This window comes from Entelurus aequoreus, linkage group LG10 (genome assembly GCF_033978785.1).
Source record: "Entelurus aequoreus isolate RoL-2023_Sb linkage group LG10, RoL_Eaeq_v1.1, whole genome shotgun sequence".
Lineage (NCBI taxonomy): Eukaryota > Metazoa > Chordata > Actinopteri > Syngnathiformes > Syngnathidae > Entelurus > Entelurus aequoreus.
This window is the reverse complement of record NC_084740.1, coordinates 65,973,588-65,994,897: the sequence shown is the minus strand read 5'-3', so window position 1 is coordinate 65,994,897 and position 21,310 is coordinate 65,973,588. Positions and strand designations below refer to the sequence as shown.

The following is a 21,310-nucleotide window of genomic DNA, read 5'->3' as shown; positions in this document are numbered from 1 at the left end:
GTTCCCCTAGCATTCAAAAAAGCGGTTATTCATCCTCTACTCAAAAGACCTAACCTCGATCCTGACCTCATGGTAAACTACCGGCCGGTGTCCCATCTTCCGTTTATCTCGAAAATCCTCGAAAAAATTGTCGCACAGCAGCTAAATGAACACTTAGCGTCTAACAATCTCTGTGAACCTTTTCAATCCGTTTTCAGGGCAAATCATTCTACGGAGACAGCCCTCGCAAAAATGACTAATGATCTATTGCTAACTATGGATTCTGATGCGTCATCTATGTTGCTGCTTCTTGATCTTAGCGCCGCTTTCGATACTGTTGATCATAATATTTTATTAGAGCGTATCAAAACGCGTATTGGGATGTCAGACTTAGCCTTGTCTTGGTTTAACTCTTATCTTACTGACAGGATGCAGTGTGTCTCCCATAACAATGTGACCTCGGACTATGTTAAGGTAACGTGCAGAGTTCCCCAGGGTTCGGTTCTTGGCCCTGCACTCTTTAGTATTTACATGCTGCCGCTAGGTGACATCATACGCAAATACGGTGTTAGCTTTCACTGTTATGCTGATGACACTCAACTCTACATGCCCCTAAAGCTGACCAACACGCCGGATTGTAGTCAGCTGGAGGCGTGTCTTAATGAAATTAAACAATGGATGTCCGCTAACTTTTTGCAACTCAACGCTAAGAAAACGGAAATGCTGATTATCGGTCCTGCTCAACACCGACATCTATTTAATAATACTACCTTAACATTTGACAACCAAACAATTAAACAAGGCGACTCGGTAAAGAATCTGGGTATTATCTTCGACCCAACTCTCTCGTTTGAGTCACACATTAAGAGTGTTACTAAAACGGCCTTCTTTCATCTCCGTAATATCGCTAAAATTCGTTCCATTTTGTCCACAAGCGATGCTGAGATCATTACCCATGCGTTCGTTACATCTCGTCTCGATTACTGTAACGTTTTATTTTCGGGCCTCCCTATGTCTAGCATTAAAAGATTACAGTTGGTACAAAATGCGGCTGCTAGACTTTTGACAAAAACAAGAAAGTTTGATCATATTACGCCTATACTGGCTCACTTGCACTGGCTTCCTGTGCACCTAAGATGCGACTTTAAGGTTTTACTACTTACGTATAAAATACTACACGGTCAAGCTCCTGCCTATCTTGCCGATTGTATTGTACCATATGTCCCGGCAAGAAATCTGCGTTCAAAGGACTCCGGCTTATTAGTGATTCCCAGAGCCCAAAATAAAGTCTGCGGGCTATAGAGCGTTTTCTATTCGGGCTCCAATACTATGGAATGCCCTCCCGGTAAAAGTTAGAGATGCTACCTCAGTAGAAGCATTTAAGTCTCATCTTAAAACTCATTTGTATACTCTAGCCTTTAAATAGACTCCCTTTTTAGACCAGTTGATCTGCCGTTTCTTTTCTTTTCTTTTCTACTCTGCTCCCAACCCGGGGTGGACCGCTAGCCTGTGCATCGGATGGGGACATCTCTACGCTGCTGACCCATCTCCGCTCGGGATGGTTCCTGCTGGCCCCACTATGGACTGGTCTTTCGCTGATGTGTTGGACTTTCACAATATTATTTCAGACCCACTCGACATCCATTGCTTTCGGTCTCCCCTGGAGGGGGGTTGGGGGGGGTTACCCACATATGCGGTCCTCTCCAAGGTTTCTCATAGTCATTCACATTGACGTCCCACTGGGGTGAGTTTTCCTTGCCCGTATGTGGGCTCTGTACCGAGGATGTCGTTGTGGCTTGTACAGCCCTTTGAGACACTTGTGATTTAGGGCTATATAAATAAACATTGATTGATTGATTGATTCTGTTCACCAGTTGACAAAACAATCTCTTGATGTGTTTCCAGATTTCTTTCATTTTCACTCCATAAATGATTGGATTGAACAGAGGATTATACACAAGTACTTGTACGGTCATTATTAAACGTACAATTTTTGGAAGATCTGACTCCAATCGAGCTAAGACGACATCAACTAAAACTAAACAAAGGAAGATGAATAAAACCATCAGGTGAGGTAAACATGTCTCTGCAGCTTTTTTCCTGACTTCTACACACCTGTGATAAGTTATTATAAATATCTTTATGTACGTAAAAAGGATGAAAATCACAGGAACAACAACAGCAGTCATCATGATAAACAAACCATGGTGCAATGGACGCCGAGTGGGTCTGACATACTTTTACTTGACTTTGTCTTCATTATTCACTGCCATTGTTCTATTGTGCACATAACAATGTTGTTCTAGTTTAACATTCATATATGCAGTTAAGAGTGAGTAGTTCTGTGCGGCCCCTTTAAGTGACCAAAGGTGGGGGTTTGTTGTGACCGCCATTTTGAGTCGCATTTTAGGTAAAAACATACTTCTCTTTGTGTGATTAAACAGGACACATGTCTGTGTGTCAAAGCTATCTCAAGTTGTCTTGCTTTTGCATTACAAGCGCAACAATATGGACAAATATGATACGAAAAGTGATTGCAAAGAACAGTTAATAAAGTAAAAATTAACAACACAGAAATTACAATGAACATTATTATACTACAAGTGGAGTAATACAAATAACAATAATTACCTTTATTATCATATATATCATATATAATATATATGTGTTATAAAAGTATGCGCACATAAGTACATTTATTGAAAATAAAGAGATTATCGGCAAGGCAACGACAAGTTTATTTATAGAGCACAATTCATACACAAGGAATTTTAAAGGGTTTTACAGAAAATTACAAGAAGCCATAAAATAAAATAAAAATCACAATTCAAATTAAAATGTGAGTTGTCATATGCACAATTGAAATTATAGTTACATTTACAATAAATTAGTACAGAAGTTGAAAGTGACAACCAATGTATAAATGTGTCAATAAATGCAGGATATTGACTTAGCATTAACTTAATGTTGATAAAGCAATACAATTATTCATATAAAATGACAACAGACAGCACGGCTCTTCGCTTCCTTTTTCTTCCATGTATACATCTTATAAACACCATATGATGATGTGAATGACTTTTCTTAAAGAATCACTTGGGAAAATAAAGACTTCAATCCTATGTCTATGGATGTTGTCACTCACCCGGGTCATTGTGTTCTCAGGGCATTCAAACGATCACAACTGGACTGTTTGGTTTGTCTTAGAAGACGTTTCCCCTCTCATCCAAGTAGCGAACAAGTGGGATCATTTTCTTTAGTGCACCAGTTGATAAAACAATCTCTTGATGTGCTTCCAGATTTCTTTCATTTTCACTCCATAAATGATCGGATTGAACAGAGGATTATACACAAGTATTTGTAAAGTCATTATTAAACCTACAAATTTTGAAAGACCTGACTCCAATCGAGCAATGATGACATCAAACAGACACAAACAAGAGAAGCTGAATAAAACCATCAGGTGAGGTAAACATGTCTCTGCCGCTTTTTTCCTGACTTCTGCACAACTGTGATAAGTTACTATAAATATCTTTATGTACGTAAAAAGGATGAACATCACAGGAACAACAACAAGATTCATCATTACAAACAAACCATGAGCCTTAAGAAATGCTGATTTTACACAGTGAAGCTTAAAAATTGTATTGTTACAAAAAATGCCTTTTGTTGTAAAGTCACAAAGTTTTTGTTGAGAATTAATCACAGTTGGCACCACATCCTCACATGCAGGTAGAAACCAGGCCAAAGTCAAGAGGACAACAACAGTTCTTTTTCCCATGATAGTTGGATACTGCAGAGGTTTGCAGATAGACACATACCTGTCATAAGACATGGCTGACAACAGTAAGAAGTCTGAAGCACCAAAAGAATAATAGAGAAAATATTGAAACAGACAAGCAGGATAAGAAATGGTCTGTTTTTGAGATAAGACATCAAAGAAAAGTTTGGGGTAGAGAGCAGTGCTAAACAAAAGAGAGTTGAGTGACAAAGCTGCAATGAAAATGTACATAGGCTCATGAAGGTTCCTGTGGATCCAGATTAGACATATAATGGTGCAGTTAGTGCAGAGGATGAGAATATATAATGTCAACAAGATGACAAAGTAAAGATATCTAAACTTGTCCATTTCTACAAAGCCACCAAGAGTTATAAATGTTCCATTGAATTCTGCATCCATCAAGTCCTCCATCAAAAGATGCTGTCATGTCGACAAGCTCCTCCAAGTCTTCACGGTGATGTTGATGGAACTTGTTGTGAGCAGTCAATGCTGAGAAGAGTAAGAAGTCGTCCACCTTATAAGGATGACTCACAGGATGAAGACTGCCTGCGATTGGCCTCCAAGTTGAAGAGGCGTTCTCCTCTTTTACTTTAACCCTCCCAAGACTTTAATTTGTAAAATGTGATGCAAACTCATGACAAATCTTGCCTAGGGTTAAAATTTGATGAGGTGTTCTCCATTAATTGGCCTTTTACATGTGCTTCTTGGTGCAAAACATGGCCCCCACGGATTGCGGGGCCCTACACTACGTATATGGAGGGGCCTGCCACGAAGATTTGTAACAGAAAGCAGCCAAATATGTTCATTTTTCCCTTCTGCTGATGTCGTTACACTTTTTTTCGTTGGCTCGGTGTCATCGTGATTCATCCATGATCAATGATTTATGATGGCGCTTCCAACACCTGCTGTTCTTCAAGGCCTCCACCTGGTGCATGAACACACCTTTTTCCAATTGGAAATCAGGCCTCATGTTCTCATCCTCTTCACACTCACCTGTGATCAATATATGGATGGATTTTGCAGTGATGAAGGTGAAAATAGTGTTACAGTACATAAATATATATGAGTTAGGGTTAAGTTGATTTATAGAGCACAATTCGTACACAAGGCAATTAAAAGTGCTTTACGGCAATTTACAAGATGGCAATATTGAAAAAAAAAAAAAAAAAAGATTAGCATCATAAAAATAATCACAATTCAAATTAAAATCTAAGTGTATAAAACATATTTCCAATTGTCATATGCACAATAAAATGAAATTAAATTTCAGCCTGGATTTTAGATACAATAAACATAAATAAATACAGAAGTTGAAGTTGAATTACGTTGTATAATGTATCAATAAATGCAGGATATTGACCTTGCAATAACTTAATATTGAAAAAGCAATACAATTATTGATATAAAATGACGTCGGACAGCATGGCTCTGAGCTTCCTTTTTCTTCTATGTATACATCTTATAAACACCATATGATGATGTGAATGGCTTTTTTAAAGAATCACTTGGGGAAATGAAGATTCCAATGCTAACACGTGTGATCATATTCTTTTGTTCACCAGTTGACAAAACAATCTCTTGATGTGTTTCCAGATTTCTTTCATTTTCACTCCATAAATGATTGGATTGAACAGAGGATTATACACAAGTACTTGTAGGGTCATTATTAAACGTACAATTTTTGGAAGATCTGACTCCAATCGAGCTATGACGACATCAAATAAAACTAAACAAAGGAAGATGAATAAAACCATCAGATGAGGTAAACATGTCTCTGCAGCTTTTTTCCTGACTTCTACACACCTGTGATAAGTTATTATAAATATCTTTATGTACGTAAAAAGGATGAAAATCACAGGAACAACAACAGCAGTCATCATGATAAACAAACCATAAAAGGTAAGAAATGCTGATTTTACACAGTGAAGCTTCAACATTGTATTGTTACATAAAATGCCTTTTGTTGTCAAGTCGCAGAGTATTTGTTGAGAATTAACCACAGTTGGCACTGCAACCTCACATGCAGGTAGAAACCAGGCCAAAGTCAAGAGGACAACAACAGTTCTTTTTCCCATGATAGTTGGATACTGCAGAGGTTTGCAGATAGACACATACCTGTCAAAAGACATGGCTGACAGCAGTAAGAAGTCTGATCCTGCAAATGAATAGTAAAGAAAATATTGAAACAGACAAGCAGAATGAGGAATGTTCTGTTTTTGAGATAAAACATCAAAGAAAAGTTTAGGGTAGATAGCAGTGCTAAACAAAAGAGAGTTGAGTGACAAAGCAGCAATGAAAATGTACATAGGCTCATGAAGGTTCCTGTGGATCCAGATTAGACATATAATGGTGCCGTTAGTGCAGAGGATGAGAATATATAATGTTAACAAGATGACAAAGTACATATATTTATACTTGTCCATTTCTACAAAGCCACCAAGAGTTATAAATGTTCCATTGAATTCAGCATCCATGACATCTAACAGAAAAATAGTCAAATGAAGTCGGTTATGAGAATTGTTCACCCTCCATGGATCTCATCAAGTCCTCCATCAAGAGATGCTGTCATGTCAACAAGCTCCTCTAAGTCTTCACGGTGATGTTGATGGAACTTGTTGTGAGCAGTCAATGCTGAAAAGTGTAAGATGTAGGACCACCTCAAAGCTGTTGCACTTCATAGTCCTCCAAAGACACCTGGCTTTGTAACACGTGACGCAAACAGATGATTCTGTCCTTGTCCTCGTCATCAGATGGGCGGCTCCCTCAGCACTGCGTGTTTTGAAGTGCATGCTGTTTGCTAGTTTGCTGATGATCTTGGTATCAAAGTAAAGTACAGACCTTGATGGTTACTGTTGATGTGAAAATGTTTGTATATTTGCTTGTAGATAAAAGTAAATCAAGCTGCTTAGTTAGTGAGTATTTGAAGTAGAGGAATGATACTTAGGTTAAGTGGTGCTAAGTTTGTTGCATTAGTGTTTTGTAATGTGAAATGAATCAAGACATCAATCAATCAAAGTTTTTTTATATAGCCTTAATCACAAATGGGCTCAAATCCCACATCAGGGCAAGAAAAAACTCAACCCATTGGGCGCAATGAGAAACCTTGGAAGGACTCCCCCCACCCCCTTGATGGCTGCCGAGTGGATACAGTTAATAATGTGAGAGTCCAGTCCATAGTGAGGCCAGCAGGGGATCATCTTGCACGTAGACGTCACGCAGAGACGTCAACGATTGATGCATAACGAGTGGTCACCCCGGTTCCCGACTTCATGTGCAAGTCCAGTCCATTGGGAAGCCAGCAGGGGATCATCTTGAATGGAGAGAAGTCAGCAACACAGAGACGTCAGCAACTGATGCAAAGAGGAGTGGTCCATTCTGGGCCCCGACTTTGAACAGCTAGCGCGTAATCCTTGGAGGCTGATCCGTGGTCACCTAATAACATCTCCACGCAGGAGAGGGGGGAAAAGCAGAAAAGAGACGGCAGATCAACTGGTCTAAAAGGGGCATATTTAAAGGCTAGTGTGTACAAATGAGTTTTAAGATGGGACTTAAATGCTTCTACTAAGGTAGCATCTCTCACTGTTACCAGTAGGGCATTCCAGAATACTGGAGCCCAAATAGAAAACTCTCTATAGCCCGCGAACTTTTTTAGGGCTCTGGGAATCACGAATAAGCCGGAGTTCTTAAAACGCAGATTTCTGGTCGGAACATATGGTACAAAACAATCAGCAAGATAGGATGGAGCTAGACCCTTTTAGTATTTTATACGTAAGTAGTAAAACCTTGAAGTCGCATCTTAAGTACACAGGAAGCCAGTGCAGGTGAGCCAGAACATGTATATATGTATATAGGTATATAAAGGTATATACAGTAAAGGTGTAATATGATCAAACTTTCTTGATGTTGTCAAAAGTCTAGCAGCCGCATTTTGTACCAACTGTAATCTTTTAATGCTAGACATAGGGAGACCCCAAAATAATATGTTACAGTAATCGAGACGAAACGTAACAAACGCATGAATACTGATCTCAGCGTCGGTGGTGGACAAAATCTCAGTGGCCTTGTGGTTAGAGTGTTTGCCCTGACATCTGTAGGTTGTGAGTTCAAACTCTGGCCGAGTCATACCAAAGACTATACAAATGGGGCCCATTACCTCCCTGCTTGGCACTCAGCATCAAGGGTTGAAATTGGGGGTTAAATCACCAGAATTGATTCCCGGGCGCGGTCACCGCTGCTGCCCACTGCTCCCCTCACCTCCCAGGGGGTGAACAAAGGGATGGGTCAAACACAGAGGACACATTTCACCACACCTAGTGTGTGTGACAATCATTGGTACTTTAACTTTAACTTAAAAAATGGGACGAATTTTAGCGATATCACAGAGATGAAAGAATGTGTGACTTTGACTTGGGTCGAAGATAATACCCAGATTCTTTACCGAGTCACTTAGTGTCATTGTTTGGTTGTCAAATGTGGTATTATTAAATAGGTGTAAAATTGTTTTGTTTTCAAATGTTAAGGGGGTATTATTAAATAGGTGCCAGTGTCTAGCACAGGGGTCGGCAACCCAAAATGTTGAAAGAACCATATTGGACCAAAAATACAAAAACAAATCTGTCTGGAGCCGCAAAAAATTAAAAGCCATATTACATACAGATAGTGTGTCATGAGATATAAATTTAATTAAGAGGACTTAAAGGAAACTAAATGACCTCAAATATACCTACAAATGAGGCATAATGATGCAATATGTACATATAGCTAGCCTAAATAGCATATTAGCATCGATTAGCTAGCATTAATGCAGTGACCAAATATGTCTGATTAGCACGCCACACAAGTCAATAACATCAACAAAACTCACCTTTGTGCCTTCACGCACAACGTTAACAGTTTGGTGGACAAAATGAGACAGAAAAAGAAGTGGCATAAAACACGTCCTAGAAAGTCGGAGAAAGTTATACATGTAAACAAACTACGGTGAGTTCAAGGACCGCCAAAATTAGTAGGACAAAACGACGCTCGCCAAATACTCGAATAAGTGAAGCATGTTTAATATAAACAGTGTGCTTTATAACAATTAGGGAGGTTTGTGTCATGTTTGTCGTCATACAGAAACCATATTAAAACAAAAAATATATTTTTTACCCCTCATCTTTTTCCATTTTTCATACATTTTTGAAAAAGCTCCAGAGAGCCACTAGGGCGGCGCTAAAGAGCCGCATGCAGCTCTAGAGCCGCAGGTTGCCGACCGCTGGTCTAGCAGGACCGATAATCAGCATGTCCGTTTTCTGAACGTTAAGATGCAAAAAGTTGCTGGACATCCATTGTTTAATTTCATTTAGACACGCCTCCAGGTGACTACAATCTGGCATGTTGGTCAGATTTAGGGGCATGTCATCAGGGGGGTGTCATCAGCATAACAGTGAAAGCTAACACCGTATTTGCGTATGATGTCACCTAGCGGCAGCATGTAGATGCAGAATAGTGCAGGGCCAAGAACCGAACCCTGGGGAACTCCACACGTTACCTTAACATACTCTGAGGTCACATTGTTATGGGAAACGCACTGCATCCTGTCAGTAAGATAAGAGTTAAACCAAGACAAGGCTAAGTCTGACATACCAGGACGTGTTTTGATACCTTCTAATAAAGTGCTATGATCGACGGTATCGAAAGCAGCGCTAAGATCAAGTAGCAGCAACATGGATGACGCATCAGCATCCATAGTTAGCAATAGATCGTTAGTCATTTTTGCGAGGGCTGTCTCCGTAGAGTGATTTGCCCTGAAACCGGACTGAAAGGGTTCACAGAGATTGTTAGACACTAAGTGTTCATTTAGCTCAGACTTGGGCATTCAGCGGCCCGCGGGCCACATCCGGCCCTTTGTGCATCCCTGTCCGGCCCGCGTGAGGCCAATCATAAATCACAAAATACATTTTTACAAAGTATCTATGTCGAGTGTGCAATACAACGGTGCTGCTTTTGTTTTGAAAAGCGTTATTTGTATTACTTCCGTGTGGACGTATACTCGTGCGCGATTGTGAGTGAATGTGAACAGCGGCAATCACAAATTACAAAATAAATTTTAAAAAACATCTATGTCGTGCGTGCAATACAACTGTGCTGCTTTTATTTTGAAAAGTGTTATTTATGGGCGTATGTCCTTGTGTAACCTGTGAGTGAAGGTGCACAGCGACAAGTGATGCCCGGTTATCCCCGAGACGCTAAAAAGAGAAAAGTTGATGACGAATGCCGTGTTTTCAACAAGACATGGACTGCCAAGTATTTCTTTACATAAATTAAAGGTAAAGCCGTGTGCTTAATGTGTGGTACACAGGTTGCTGTGTTTAAAGAATATAATTTGAATCGCCACTACACGACGAAGCATGAGGAAAAATACCGGAATATGTCTGATGAAGCGCACGCAAGGGAGGCTGATGCGTTGATGGTAAAACTGCAAAACCAACAAGGAGTTTTTGCCAAATTTCACACCCCCAGAGATGCAGCCATCAGGACAAGTTTCGTCATTTCTCACAATATCGCCAGGAAAAGTAAGGCGTTTTCTGACGGAGAGTTTATTAAGGAGTGCTTATTGGACTCTGTTGCGCTGATATGCGCGGAGAAGAGGGGCGCATTTGAGAATGTGTCACTCTCCCGACGCACTGTAACGAGGTGGGTTGAGACCATCGCTGGAATCTTGGAGCTTCAGCGGAAGAATAGAACGGCCGACTTTGACTGTTTTTCGCTAGCTTTGGATGGGAGATGCGATGTACGTAACACCGCCCAGCTGCTCATCTTCCTACGTGGGATAACTGCAGACTTTCCATCAAAATTTGTTGTAAAAGTACACTGCCACACCAGGGCTCCACTGGCACCGTTTACGGTTTCAATACGCCATGTCAACGTGGACCTGGCCGGGCCTCTCCCATCTTCGCGCAGCTGCACATACCTCCTCACAGTGGTCGACAGGACCACCTGCTGGCTTGAGGAAGTACCTCTGACGTGCCACCTCTGTGGCACGCGCTTTTATTGGGACGTGGGTAGCTTGTACCTTGTCAGATTTCTCATCAAACCGGGGTTCCCAGTTCACTTCTGAGCTCTGGGCTGCTGTGGCGGAGAGCTTGGGAGTGATACTCCGCCACACGACGGCGTATCACCCACAGGCCAATGGTATCTGTGAGCGTTTTCACCGGTCCATGAATGCAGCGCTCAGGGCATCCCTAAAAGACAACGGTTGGGTGATGCCTGGGCTTTGGACTTCCCCCAAGGAGGACCTGCGGTCTTCCTCGGCAGAGATGGTGTACGGCCAGCCTTTGCGAATGCCAGGTGACTTCATTCCTAATGCTACTGCACCCTTGTCCGCCGGTGAGCAGCTGGCTGCTCTCCTCGACACTGACAAGGTTTCTACCCCAGTCCCCACTTCCCAACACGGCCTTCCGCCGTCTCATGTTCCCGCTTCTTTACAAAGGGTGGCCTTTGTTTTTGTTCGCCACGACGCCCACCGAGGCCCCCTTCGGCCTCCATACGACGGGCCATTCCGCGTCCTGGAAAGCGAAGACAAGCATTTCCTGATGGAAGTCGGGGGTCGGTCTGAACGAATCACGGTGGAGCGGCTTAAAACGACCCACTTGGACCCACGGCCTTCCCCCCGCGCCGGGGTCGTCCGCCCGCTCTGCCCGGGTCCCACGACGAGGTTTTGCATCCTTGGGACCTTCGACATGATGTCGATTTCTGGGGGGACGTGTGTAGCGGTTGCTTTAGGGTCATAACTCACCTCACCTGTTTACTTGACTTTGTCTTCATTATTCACTGCCATTGTTCTATTGTGCACATAACAATGTTGTTCTTGTTTAACATTCATATATGCAGTTAAGAGTGAGTAGTTCTGTGCGGCCCCTTTAAGTGACCAAAGGTGGGGGTTTGTTGTGACCGCCATTTTGAGTCGCATTTTAGGCAAAAACATACTTCTCTTTGTGTGATTAAACGACACACATGTCTGTGTGTCAAAGCTATCTCAAGTTGTCTTGCTTTTGCATTACAAGCGCAACAATATGGACAAATATGATACGAAAAGTGATTGCAAAGAACAGTTAATAAAGTAAAAATTAACAACACAGAAATTACAATGAACATTATTATACTACAAGTGGAGTAATACAAATAACAATAATTACCTTTATTATCAACAATACAATTGATTAATTTGCAACAATACATATATGTAATGAATGATTTAATTACTAAAGAAAGCAGGTAAATGGATGGGAAGAAAGAGAAGCGAACTGTATTAACCTTGTAGATTGTTATAGTATCAATAGGTCAATAGCGTGCCGTGTTTAATCCAGTTTCCCCTAGGGGAACAACGTTTTTAAATCCAAGTCAAATTTAATTTGAGCCATGTTTTTTTTTTTATCAAAACAAATTTATGGGGAAAAAAATTGTTCAATAATTGATTTTCTTGCAAAATAACAATTTCAACATACATTTAAAAATCTTCCCATAACAGTTCCGACCAAGATTTAACAGAGTATGACTGCTTTACAAGACCAGTTTTAACACTGCTTGGCACTGTGAGAAAATCAGTGGAAATTAGCCATTTTGATCTTATCAGTGACAGAGCAGGAAGGGACTAGGGAATATGTCTGTGATAAAATTTCAAATGAAGTGCCCTGTGGTTCATTAACTGGCATTTTACATGTGCTTCTTCACACAAAAATGTATATGTAGGGGCCTGCCACTGAGGCTTGTTACAGAAAGCAGCTGAAGACACATTTGGCAACACGTTCCTTTTTAGGGAGAGAAAATAATAGAGAATGTGTGACAATACATGGATGGCTTATGCAGTGATAAAGGTAAAATTGAATTTAGTGTTACAATGCACAAATATATGTGTTATAAAAGTATGCGCACATAAGTACATTTATTGAAAATAAAGAGATTATCGGCAAGGCAACGACAAGTTTATTTATAGAGCATAATTCATACACAAGGAATTTTAAAGGGTTTTACAGAAAATTACAAGAAGCCATAAAATAAAATAAAAATCACAATTCAAATTAAAATGTGAGTTGTCATATGCACAATTCAAATTATAGTTACATTTACAATAAATTAGTACAGAAGTTGAAAGTGACAACCAATGTATAAATGTGTCAATAAATGCAGGATATTGACTTAACAATAACTTAATGTTGATAAAGCAATACAATTATTCATATAAAATGACAACAGACAGCACGGCTCTTCGCTTCCTTTTTCTTCCATGTATACATCTTATAAACACCATATGATGATGTGAATGACTTTTCTTAAAGAATCACTTGGGAAAATAAAGACTTCAATCCTATGTCTATGGATGTTGTCACTCACCCGGGTCATTGTGTTCTCAGGGCATTCAAACGATCACAACTGGACTGTTTGGTTTGTCTTAGAAGACGTTTCCCCTCTCATCCAAGTAGCGAACAAGTGGGATCATTTTCTTTAGTGCACCAGTTGATAAAACAATCTCTTGATGTGTTTCCAGATTTCTTTCATTTTCACTCCATAAATAATTGGATTGAACAAAGGATTATACACAAGTATTTGTAAAGCCATTATTAAACCTACAAATTTTGGAAGATCTGACTCCAATCGAGCAATGATGATATCAAACAGACTCAAACAAGAGAAGCTGAATAAAACCATCAGGTGAGGTAAACATGTCCCTGCAGCTTTTTTCCTGACTTCTGCACAACTGTGATAAGTTATTATGAATATCTTTATGTACGTAAAAAGGATGAACATCACAGGAACAACAACAAGATTCATCATTATAAGCAAACCTTGAGCTTTGAGAAATGCTGATTTTACACAGTGAAGCTTCAACATTGTATTGTTACAAAAAATGCCTTTTGTTGTAAAGTCACAAAGTTTTTGTTGAGAATTAATCAAAGTTGGCACTACAACCTCACATGCAGGTAGAAACCAGGCCAAAGTCAAGAGGATAACAACAGTTCTTTTTCCCATGATAGTTGGATACTGCAGAGGTTTGCAGATAGACACATACCTGTCATAAGACATGGCTGACAACAGTAAGAAGTCTGAAGCACCAAAAGAATAATAGAGAAAATATTGAAACAGACAAGCAGGATAAGAGATGGTCTGTTTTTGAGATAAGACATCAATGAAAAGTTTGGGGTAGATAGCAGTGCTAAACAAAAGAGAGTTGAGTGACAAAGCTGCAATGAAAATGTACATAGGCTCATGAAGGTTCCTGTGGATCCAGATTAGACATATAATGGTGCAGTTAGTGCAGAGGATGAGAATATATAATGTCAACAAGATGACAAAGTAAAGATATCTATACTTGTCCATTTCTACAAAGCCACCAAGAGTTATAAATGTTCCATTGAATTCAGCATCCATCAAGTCCTCCATCAAAAGATGCTGTCATGTCGACAAGCTCCTCCAAGTCTTCACGGTGATGTTGATGGAACTTGTTGTGAGCAGTCAATGCTGAGAAGAGTAAGAAGTCGTCCACCTCATAAGGATGACTCACAGGATGAAGACTGCCTTCGATTGGCCTCCAAGTTGAAGAGGCGTTCTCCTCTTTTACTTGTAACCCTCCCAAGACTTTAATTTGTAAAATGTGATGCAAACTCAAGACAAATCTTGCCTAGGGTTAAAATTTGATGAGGTGTTGTCCATTAATTGGCATTTTACATGTGCTTCTTGGTGCAAAACATGGCCCCCACGGATTGCGGGGCCCTACACTTAGATATGGAGAGGCCTGCCACGAAGATTTGTAACAGAAAGCAGCCAAATATGTTAATTTTTCCCTTCTGCTGATGTCGTTGCACTTTTTTTCATTGGCTCGGCGTCATTGTGATTCATCCATGCTTAACAAGTGGCTGTCTTCCTTCTGTAGGCAACAGGGACTAACCTTTATTGATAACTGGCCCTCTTTCTGGGGCAAACCAGGCTTGCTGATGAGAGACGGCCTTCACCCTAACCAGGAAGGCGCCATCATCCTGTCTAGAAACATAGACTACTCTTTAAGTCTCACTTGACTGACTACACTAGAGCAAGCCCGGTCACAGGCAATTACAATGTCTGTTAGTCCGGGTGAGGAGTCAGTTAAGCTAGAACTAGCCAGCGCCAGGCTGGATAATCCATGTACGCATAGCAATTTTCTTAGAATAATACACAATTCACATAATGTTTTTTCTGTTGTGTCTGTGTCAGAGGTGGACATGCATTCTACTGAGGTGGCAAATTATGATATGTCCAGTCTATTGCAGCACCAAGCAAACAATCGGAAAATTCCCGTCATATCAATTCCTAGATATGGTCGAAACTATTTAAAGTGCACTACGCATAATAAACGCAACATTGTTAATATTGCCACTACGGATAATCTTAACAAAAACTCGTCAAAACAGCCCAATACCTATAATATGGGCTTTTTAAACATAAGATCATTGTCTCCCAAGGCGTTATTAGTTAATGAGGTCATTAGAGACAACAATCTTAACGTCATTGGTCTTAGCGAAACCTGGCTCAAACCAGACAAATTTTTTGTGCTCAATGAGGCATCTCCTCCTAACTATACGAATGCGCATGTTGCCCGTCCTCTTAAAAGGGGAGGGGGTGTCGCACTAATATACAATGAAAATTTCAACCTTACCCCTAACCTAAATAATAAATATAAATCGTTTGAGGTGCTTACTATGAGGTCTGTCACACCGCTACCTCTCGACCTGGCTGTTATCTACCGCCCCCCTGGGCCCTATTCGGACTTTATCAGTGAATTCTCAGAGTTCGTTGCTGATCTAGTGATGCACGCCGACAATATAATCATAATGGGGGACTTTAATATCCATATGAATACCCCATCGGACCCTCAGTGCGTGGCGCTCCAAACCATAATTGATAGCTGTGGTCTTACACAAATAATACATGAACCCACGCATCGCAACGGTAATACAATAGATCTAGTGCTTGTCAGGGGTGTCACCACCTCCAAAGTTATGATACTTCCATATACTAAAGTAATGTTCGATCATTACCTTATAAAATTTGAAGTTTTGACTCATTGTCAACAAGCTAATAATAATAATAACTGCTATAGCGGCCGCAACATTAATGCTGCCACAACGATGACTCTTGCTGACCTACTGCCTTCGGTAATGGCACCATTCCCAAATTATGTCGGCTCTATTAATAACCTCACTAACAACTTTGACGATGCCTTGCGCGAAATTATTGATAGTATAGCACCGCTAAAGCAAAAAAGGGCCCCTAAAAGGCGCACCCCATGGTTTACAGAAGAAATTAGAGCTCATAAATTATCATGTAGAAAACTGGAACGCAAATGGCGCGCGACTAAACTTGAGGTTTTCCATCAAGCATGGAGTGATAGTTTAATAACTTATAAGCGCATGCTTACCTTAGCTAAAGCTAAATATTACTCAAATCTCATCCGCCTCAACAAAAACGATCCTAAATTTCTGTTTAGTACAGTAGCATCGCTAACCCAACAAGGGACTCCTCCCAGTAGCTCCACCCACTCGGCAGATGATTTTATGAATTTCTTTAATAAGAAAATTGAACTCATTAGAAAGGAGATTAAAGACAACGCATCCCAGCTACAACTGGGTTCTATTAACACAAATACGACTGTATATACGATGGACACCGCCCTCCAAAATAGTCTCTCTATTTTTGATGAAATAACATTAGAGGAATTATTACAGCGTGTAAGTGGGATAAAACAAACAACATGTTTACTTGACCCACTTCCTGGGAAACTTATCAAGGAACTGTTTGTATTATTAGGTCCATCAGTGTTAAATATTATAAACTTATCACTTTCCTCCAGCACTGTTCCCCTAGCATTCAAAAAAGCGGTTATTCATCCTCTGCTCAAAAGACCTAACCTCGATCCTGACCTCATGGTAAACTACCGACCGGTCTCCCACCTTCCATTTATTTCCAAAATTCTCGAAAAAATTGTTGCACAGCAGCTAAATGAACACTTAGTGACTAACAATCTCTGTGAACCTTTTCAATCCAGTTTCAAGGCAAATCACTCTACGGAGACAGCCCTCGCAAAAATGACTAATGATCTATTGCTAACGATGGATTCTGATGCGTCATCTATGTTGCTGCTTCTTGATCTTAGCGCCGCTTTCGATACCGTCGATCATAATATTTTATTAGAGCGTATCAAAACACGTATTGGTATGTCAGACTTAGCCTTGTCTCGGTTTAACTCTTATCTTACTGACAGGATGCAGTGTGTCTCCCATAACAATGTGACCTCGGACTATGTTAAGGTAACGTGCGGAGTTCCCCAGGGTTCGGTTCTTGGCCCTGCACTCTTTAGTATTTACATGCTGCCGCTGGGTGACATCATACGCAAATACGGTGTTAGCTTTCACTGTTATGCTGATGACACTCAACTCTACTTGCCCCTAAAGCTGACCAACACGCCGGATTGTAGTCAGCTGGAGGCGTGTCTTAATGAAATTAAACAATGGATGTCCGCTAACTTTTTGCAACTCAACGCTAAGAAAACGGAAATGCTGATTATCGGTCCTGCTAGACACCGACATCTATTTAATAATACCACCTTAACATTTGACAACCAAACAATTAAACAAGGCGACTCGGTAAAGAATCTGGGTATTATCTTCGACCCAACTCTCTCGTTTGAGTCACACATTAAGAATGGCCTTCTTTTCATCTCCGTAATATCGCTAAAATTTGTTCCATTTTTTCCACAAGTGATGCTGAGATCATTATCCATGCGTTCGTTACATCTCGTCTCGATTACTGTAACGTTTTATTTTCGGGCCTCCCTATGTCTAGCATTAAAAGATTACAGTTGGTCCAAAATGCGGCTGCTAGACTTTTGACAAAAACAAGAAAGTTTGATCATATTACGCCTATACTGGCTCACCTGCACTGGCTTCCTGTGCACTTAAGATGCGACTTTAAGGTTTTACTACTTACGTATAAAATACTACACGGTCAAGCTCCTGCCTATCTTGCCGATTGTATTGTACCATATGTCCCGGCAAGAAATCTGCGTTCAAAGAACTCCGGCTTATTAGTGATTCCCAGAGCCCAAAAAAAGTCTGCGGGCTATAGAGCGTTTTCCATTCGGGCTCCAATACTATGGAATGCCCTCCCAGTAAAAGTTAGAGATGCTACCTCAGTAGAAGCATTTAAGTCTCATCTTAAAACTCATTTGTATACTCTAGCCTTTAAATAGACTCCCCTTTTTAGACCAGTTGATCTGCCGTTTCTTTTCTTTTCTTTTCTACTCTGCTCCCAACCCGGGGGTGGACCGCTAGCCTGTGCATCGGATGGGGACATCTCTACGCTGCTGACCCGTCTCCGCTTGAGATGGTTCCTGCTGGTCCCACTATGGACTGGACTTTCGCTGATGTGTCGGACTTTCACAATATTATGTCAAACCCACTCGACATCCATTGCTTTCGGTCTCCCCTAGAGGGTGGGGGTTACCCACATATGCAGGCCTCTCCAAGGTTTCTCATAGTCATTCACATTGACGTCCCACTGGGGTGAGTTTTCCTTGCCCGTATGTGGGCTCTGTACCGAGGATGTCGTTGTGGCTTGTGCAGCCCTTTGAGACACTTGTGATTTAGGGCTATATAAATAAACATTGATTGATTGATTGATTGATTGATTGATGTATCAGGTTTATCTGAGAAACTCAAAGGAATCTTTAAAGGCCTACTGAAATGATTTTTTTTATTTAAACAGGAATAGCAGATCCATTCTATGTGTCATACTTGATCATTTTGCGATATTGCCATATTTTTGCTGAAAGGATTTAGTAGAGAACATCGACGATAAAGTTCGCAACTTTTGGTCGCTGATAAAAAAAAAGCCTTGCCTATACCGGAAGTAGCGTGACGTCACAGGAGGAAAGGCTGCTCACATTGTCACATTGTTTACAATGCAGCGAGAGAGATTCGGACCGAGAAAGCGACGATTACCCCATTAATTTGAGCGAGGATGAAAGATTTGTGGATGAGGAACGTGAGAGTGAAGGACTAGCGTGCAGTGCAGGACGTATCTTTTTTCGCTCTGACCGTAACTTAGGTACAAGGGCTCATTGGATTCCACACTCTCTCCTTTTTCTATTGTGGATCACGGATTTGTATTTTAAACCACCTCGGATACTATATCCTCTTGAAAATGAGAGTCGAGAACGCGAAATGGACTTTCATAGTGACTTTTATCTCCATGACAATACATCTGCGAAACACTTTAGCTACGGAGCTAACGTGATAGCATCGGGCTCAAATGCAGATAGAAACAAAATAAATAAACCCCTGACTGGAAGGATAGACAGAAGATCAACAATACTATTAAACCATGGACATGTAAATACACGGTTAATGCTTTCCAGCCTGTCGAAGCTTAACAATGCTGTTTCTAACGACGCCATTGAAGCTAACTTAGCAACGGGACCTCACTGAGCTATGATAAAAACATTAGCGCTCCACCTACGCCAGCCAGCCCTCATCTGCTCATCAACACCCGTGCTCACCTGCGTTCCAGCGATCGACGGAAGAACGAAGGACTTCACCCGATCATCCGTGCGGTCGGCGGCTAGCGTCGGTGGCTAACGTCGGCGGCTAGCGTCGGCAGCTAGCGTCGGCGGCTAGCATCGGATAGCGCGTCTGTTATCCAAGTCAAAGTCCTCCTGGTTGTGTTGCTACAGCCAGCCGCTAATACACTGATCCCACCTACAACTTTCTTCTTTGCAGTCTTCATTGTTCATTAAACAAATTGCAAAAGATTCACCAACACAGATGTCCAGAATACTGTGGAATTTTGAGATGAAAACAGAGCTTTTTTGTATTCTATTCATTTTTGTACCAATACTTCCGGTTCAACGATTGACGTCACGCACATACGTCATCATACATAGATGTTTTCAACCGGAAGTTTAGCGGGAAATTTAAAATTGCACTTTATAAGTTAACCCGGCCGTATTGGCATGTGTTGCAATGTTAAGATTTCATTATTGGTATATAAACTATCAGACTGCGTGGTCGGTAGTAGTGGGTTTCAGTAGGCCTTTAACCAACCAAACATTCAGCTAACTTAAAACCTGGTACCACCCTGAGACCGCGGCTGGTGTATTCCAAAGACCGAACACCCAATGCCTGGAAAAACAACCTTGTGTGAAGTTTCGTGACAAATGCACTGATTAATATATTGGGGAAACAAAAGAACCACTGCGAAAGCACGGATGGGAAAACCCTTCAGGTTTAGACCCAACTGTCTATCTGCACCTCAAAGAGAAGAAGCACTCTTTGAGGACAAAAAACATTCTGGACATGGAAGACGAATGGTTTGCAAAGAGAGTGAGGGAGGCCATCTATGTCGAAGTTGAAAACAGAGAGTAAGGGTCTGCGACACTAACCTATCCCCCACATCCACTGCTGTCCTATCTACCCTTGCTAAGAGATTCAGCAAGTCACCCTCCAACAAATAAAAGAAAACAGGCACTTTTAGTTTGAGGTGCGCTCTTGACCATTGGAACAACTGAATGTAATGCTGGTCACTCCATCCTAATGATTGTTGTTGTGTTGGCACAGATAACTGAATAACTGCCCTTTGCACCACAACAGAGTGAAACCATTTGTGTTTGGGTATGTCCACATTTTAGAGGATAAGTACTTTGGATCCTGCCTGCACCATTGCCACGGACGAGAGCTGCCCTATCTAAGTCTGTGAGCTGATGAAACCTGCTCGGCTGAGAGGCAAAACGTCTTCTCAGGCAATGAACAGTCCAGTTCAATCATTTCAGTGTCCTGAGGATCAATCAGGTTTGAACTCTTTTTATTTGTATTTAATTGTTTTTGGTTTACCCGCACAATTGTGTGATCTGATTCGATGCAGGTGCTGGTTGATCATGTTGACCTTCATTAAACTTCTTATTGTCCACAGGTCTTTTCGGGGTCATGCACTTCTTGTGGCAAATGTTTTTCTGGTGTTTGTCTTCTCAAAACACAACGGACGCAGTGGGTCTCACTGTGGTTAATTAGGAGTGATGTAAGGATACTGTAACACGAGGCGAATAACAAGCCAGGCCTCAGGGGAACACAATGGAGCAACTAATTACGAGCCAGTGGTCACACCGAGGTGGCCTAAGGGGACGACGTGTCTGACAAACAAGCACCTTCTCCTAATGACACCATCGCAATAAACATGTTTGTTATTAGAGCACCTATTAGACACAACAACTACAGTATGCTGTCAACATGAGAAACTTCAACGTGTTTATTTCATCATCATTACGTGTTGCGGGTCGTGATTTCAAGTTAAAAACTACATAAATGTAAATGTTGAATAAACATGTCGTTGTGGTCCAGCAAAGCCCAGCACTTGAGAGAATCAACACATCATCAAAACTGTACAATGAAAGCTATCATTAATATATCCAGATACTTGACTGTGCAACATCCAGGCATGGTACATCACACGGGTTCAGCTCAAAACACAAAAAAGTGCTTTCTAATA

At 41.0% G+C, this 21,310-nt stretch overlaps 3 protein-coding genes across 4 annotated transcripts in view; 1 reads left to right on the top strand and 2 right to left on the bottom strand.

The window, feature by feature from the left end:
* fhip1b (FHF complex subunit HOOK interacting protein 1B) overlaps positions 1-21,310 on the top strand; it is a 716,414-nt gene that overhangs the window by 606,366 nt on the left and 88,738 nt on the right. The window lies entirely within an intron of this gene.
* On the bottom strand, positions 2,708-6,441 carry LOC133658929 (olfactory receptor 10J4-like). Of its 2 annotated transcripts, none has more exons than XM_062061454.1 (3): positions 6,286-6,441; positions 5,876-5,915; positions 2,708-4,753 (listed from the first exon to the last, which is right to left on the bottom strand). In XM_062061454.1, exon 3 carries the CDS (start codon positions 4,169-4,171, stop codon positions 3,236-3,238), a length of 936 nt encoding a protein of 311 aa, XP_061917438.1. In that variant the 5' UTR covers positions 4,172-4,753; positions 5,876-5,915; positions 6,286-6,441; the 3' UTR covers positions 2,708-3,235. The 2 variants fall into 2 exon arrangements, with proteins under 2 accessions (XP_061917438.1, XP_061917439.1); XM_062061455.1 differs by having other exon boundaries at positions 2,708-4,702.
* LOC133658067 (olfactory receptor 10J4-like) lies at positions 13,244-14,167 on the bottom strand. The gene has a single exon (XM_062059680.1). The coding sequence runs from the start codon at positions 14,165-14,167 to the stop codon at positions 13,244-13,246; it is 924 nt and encodes a 307-aa protein (XP_061915664.1).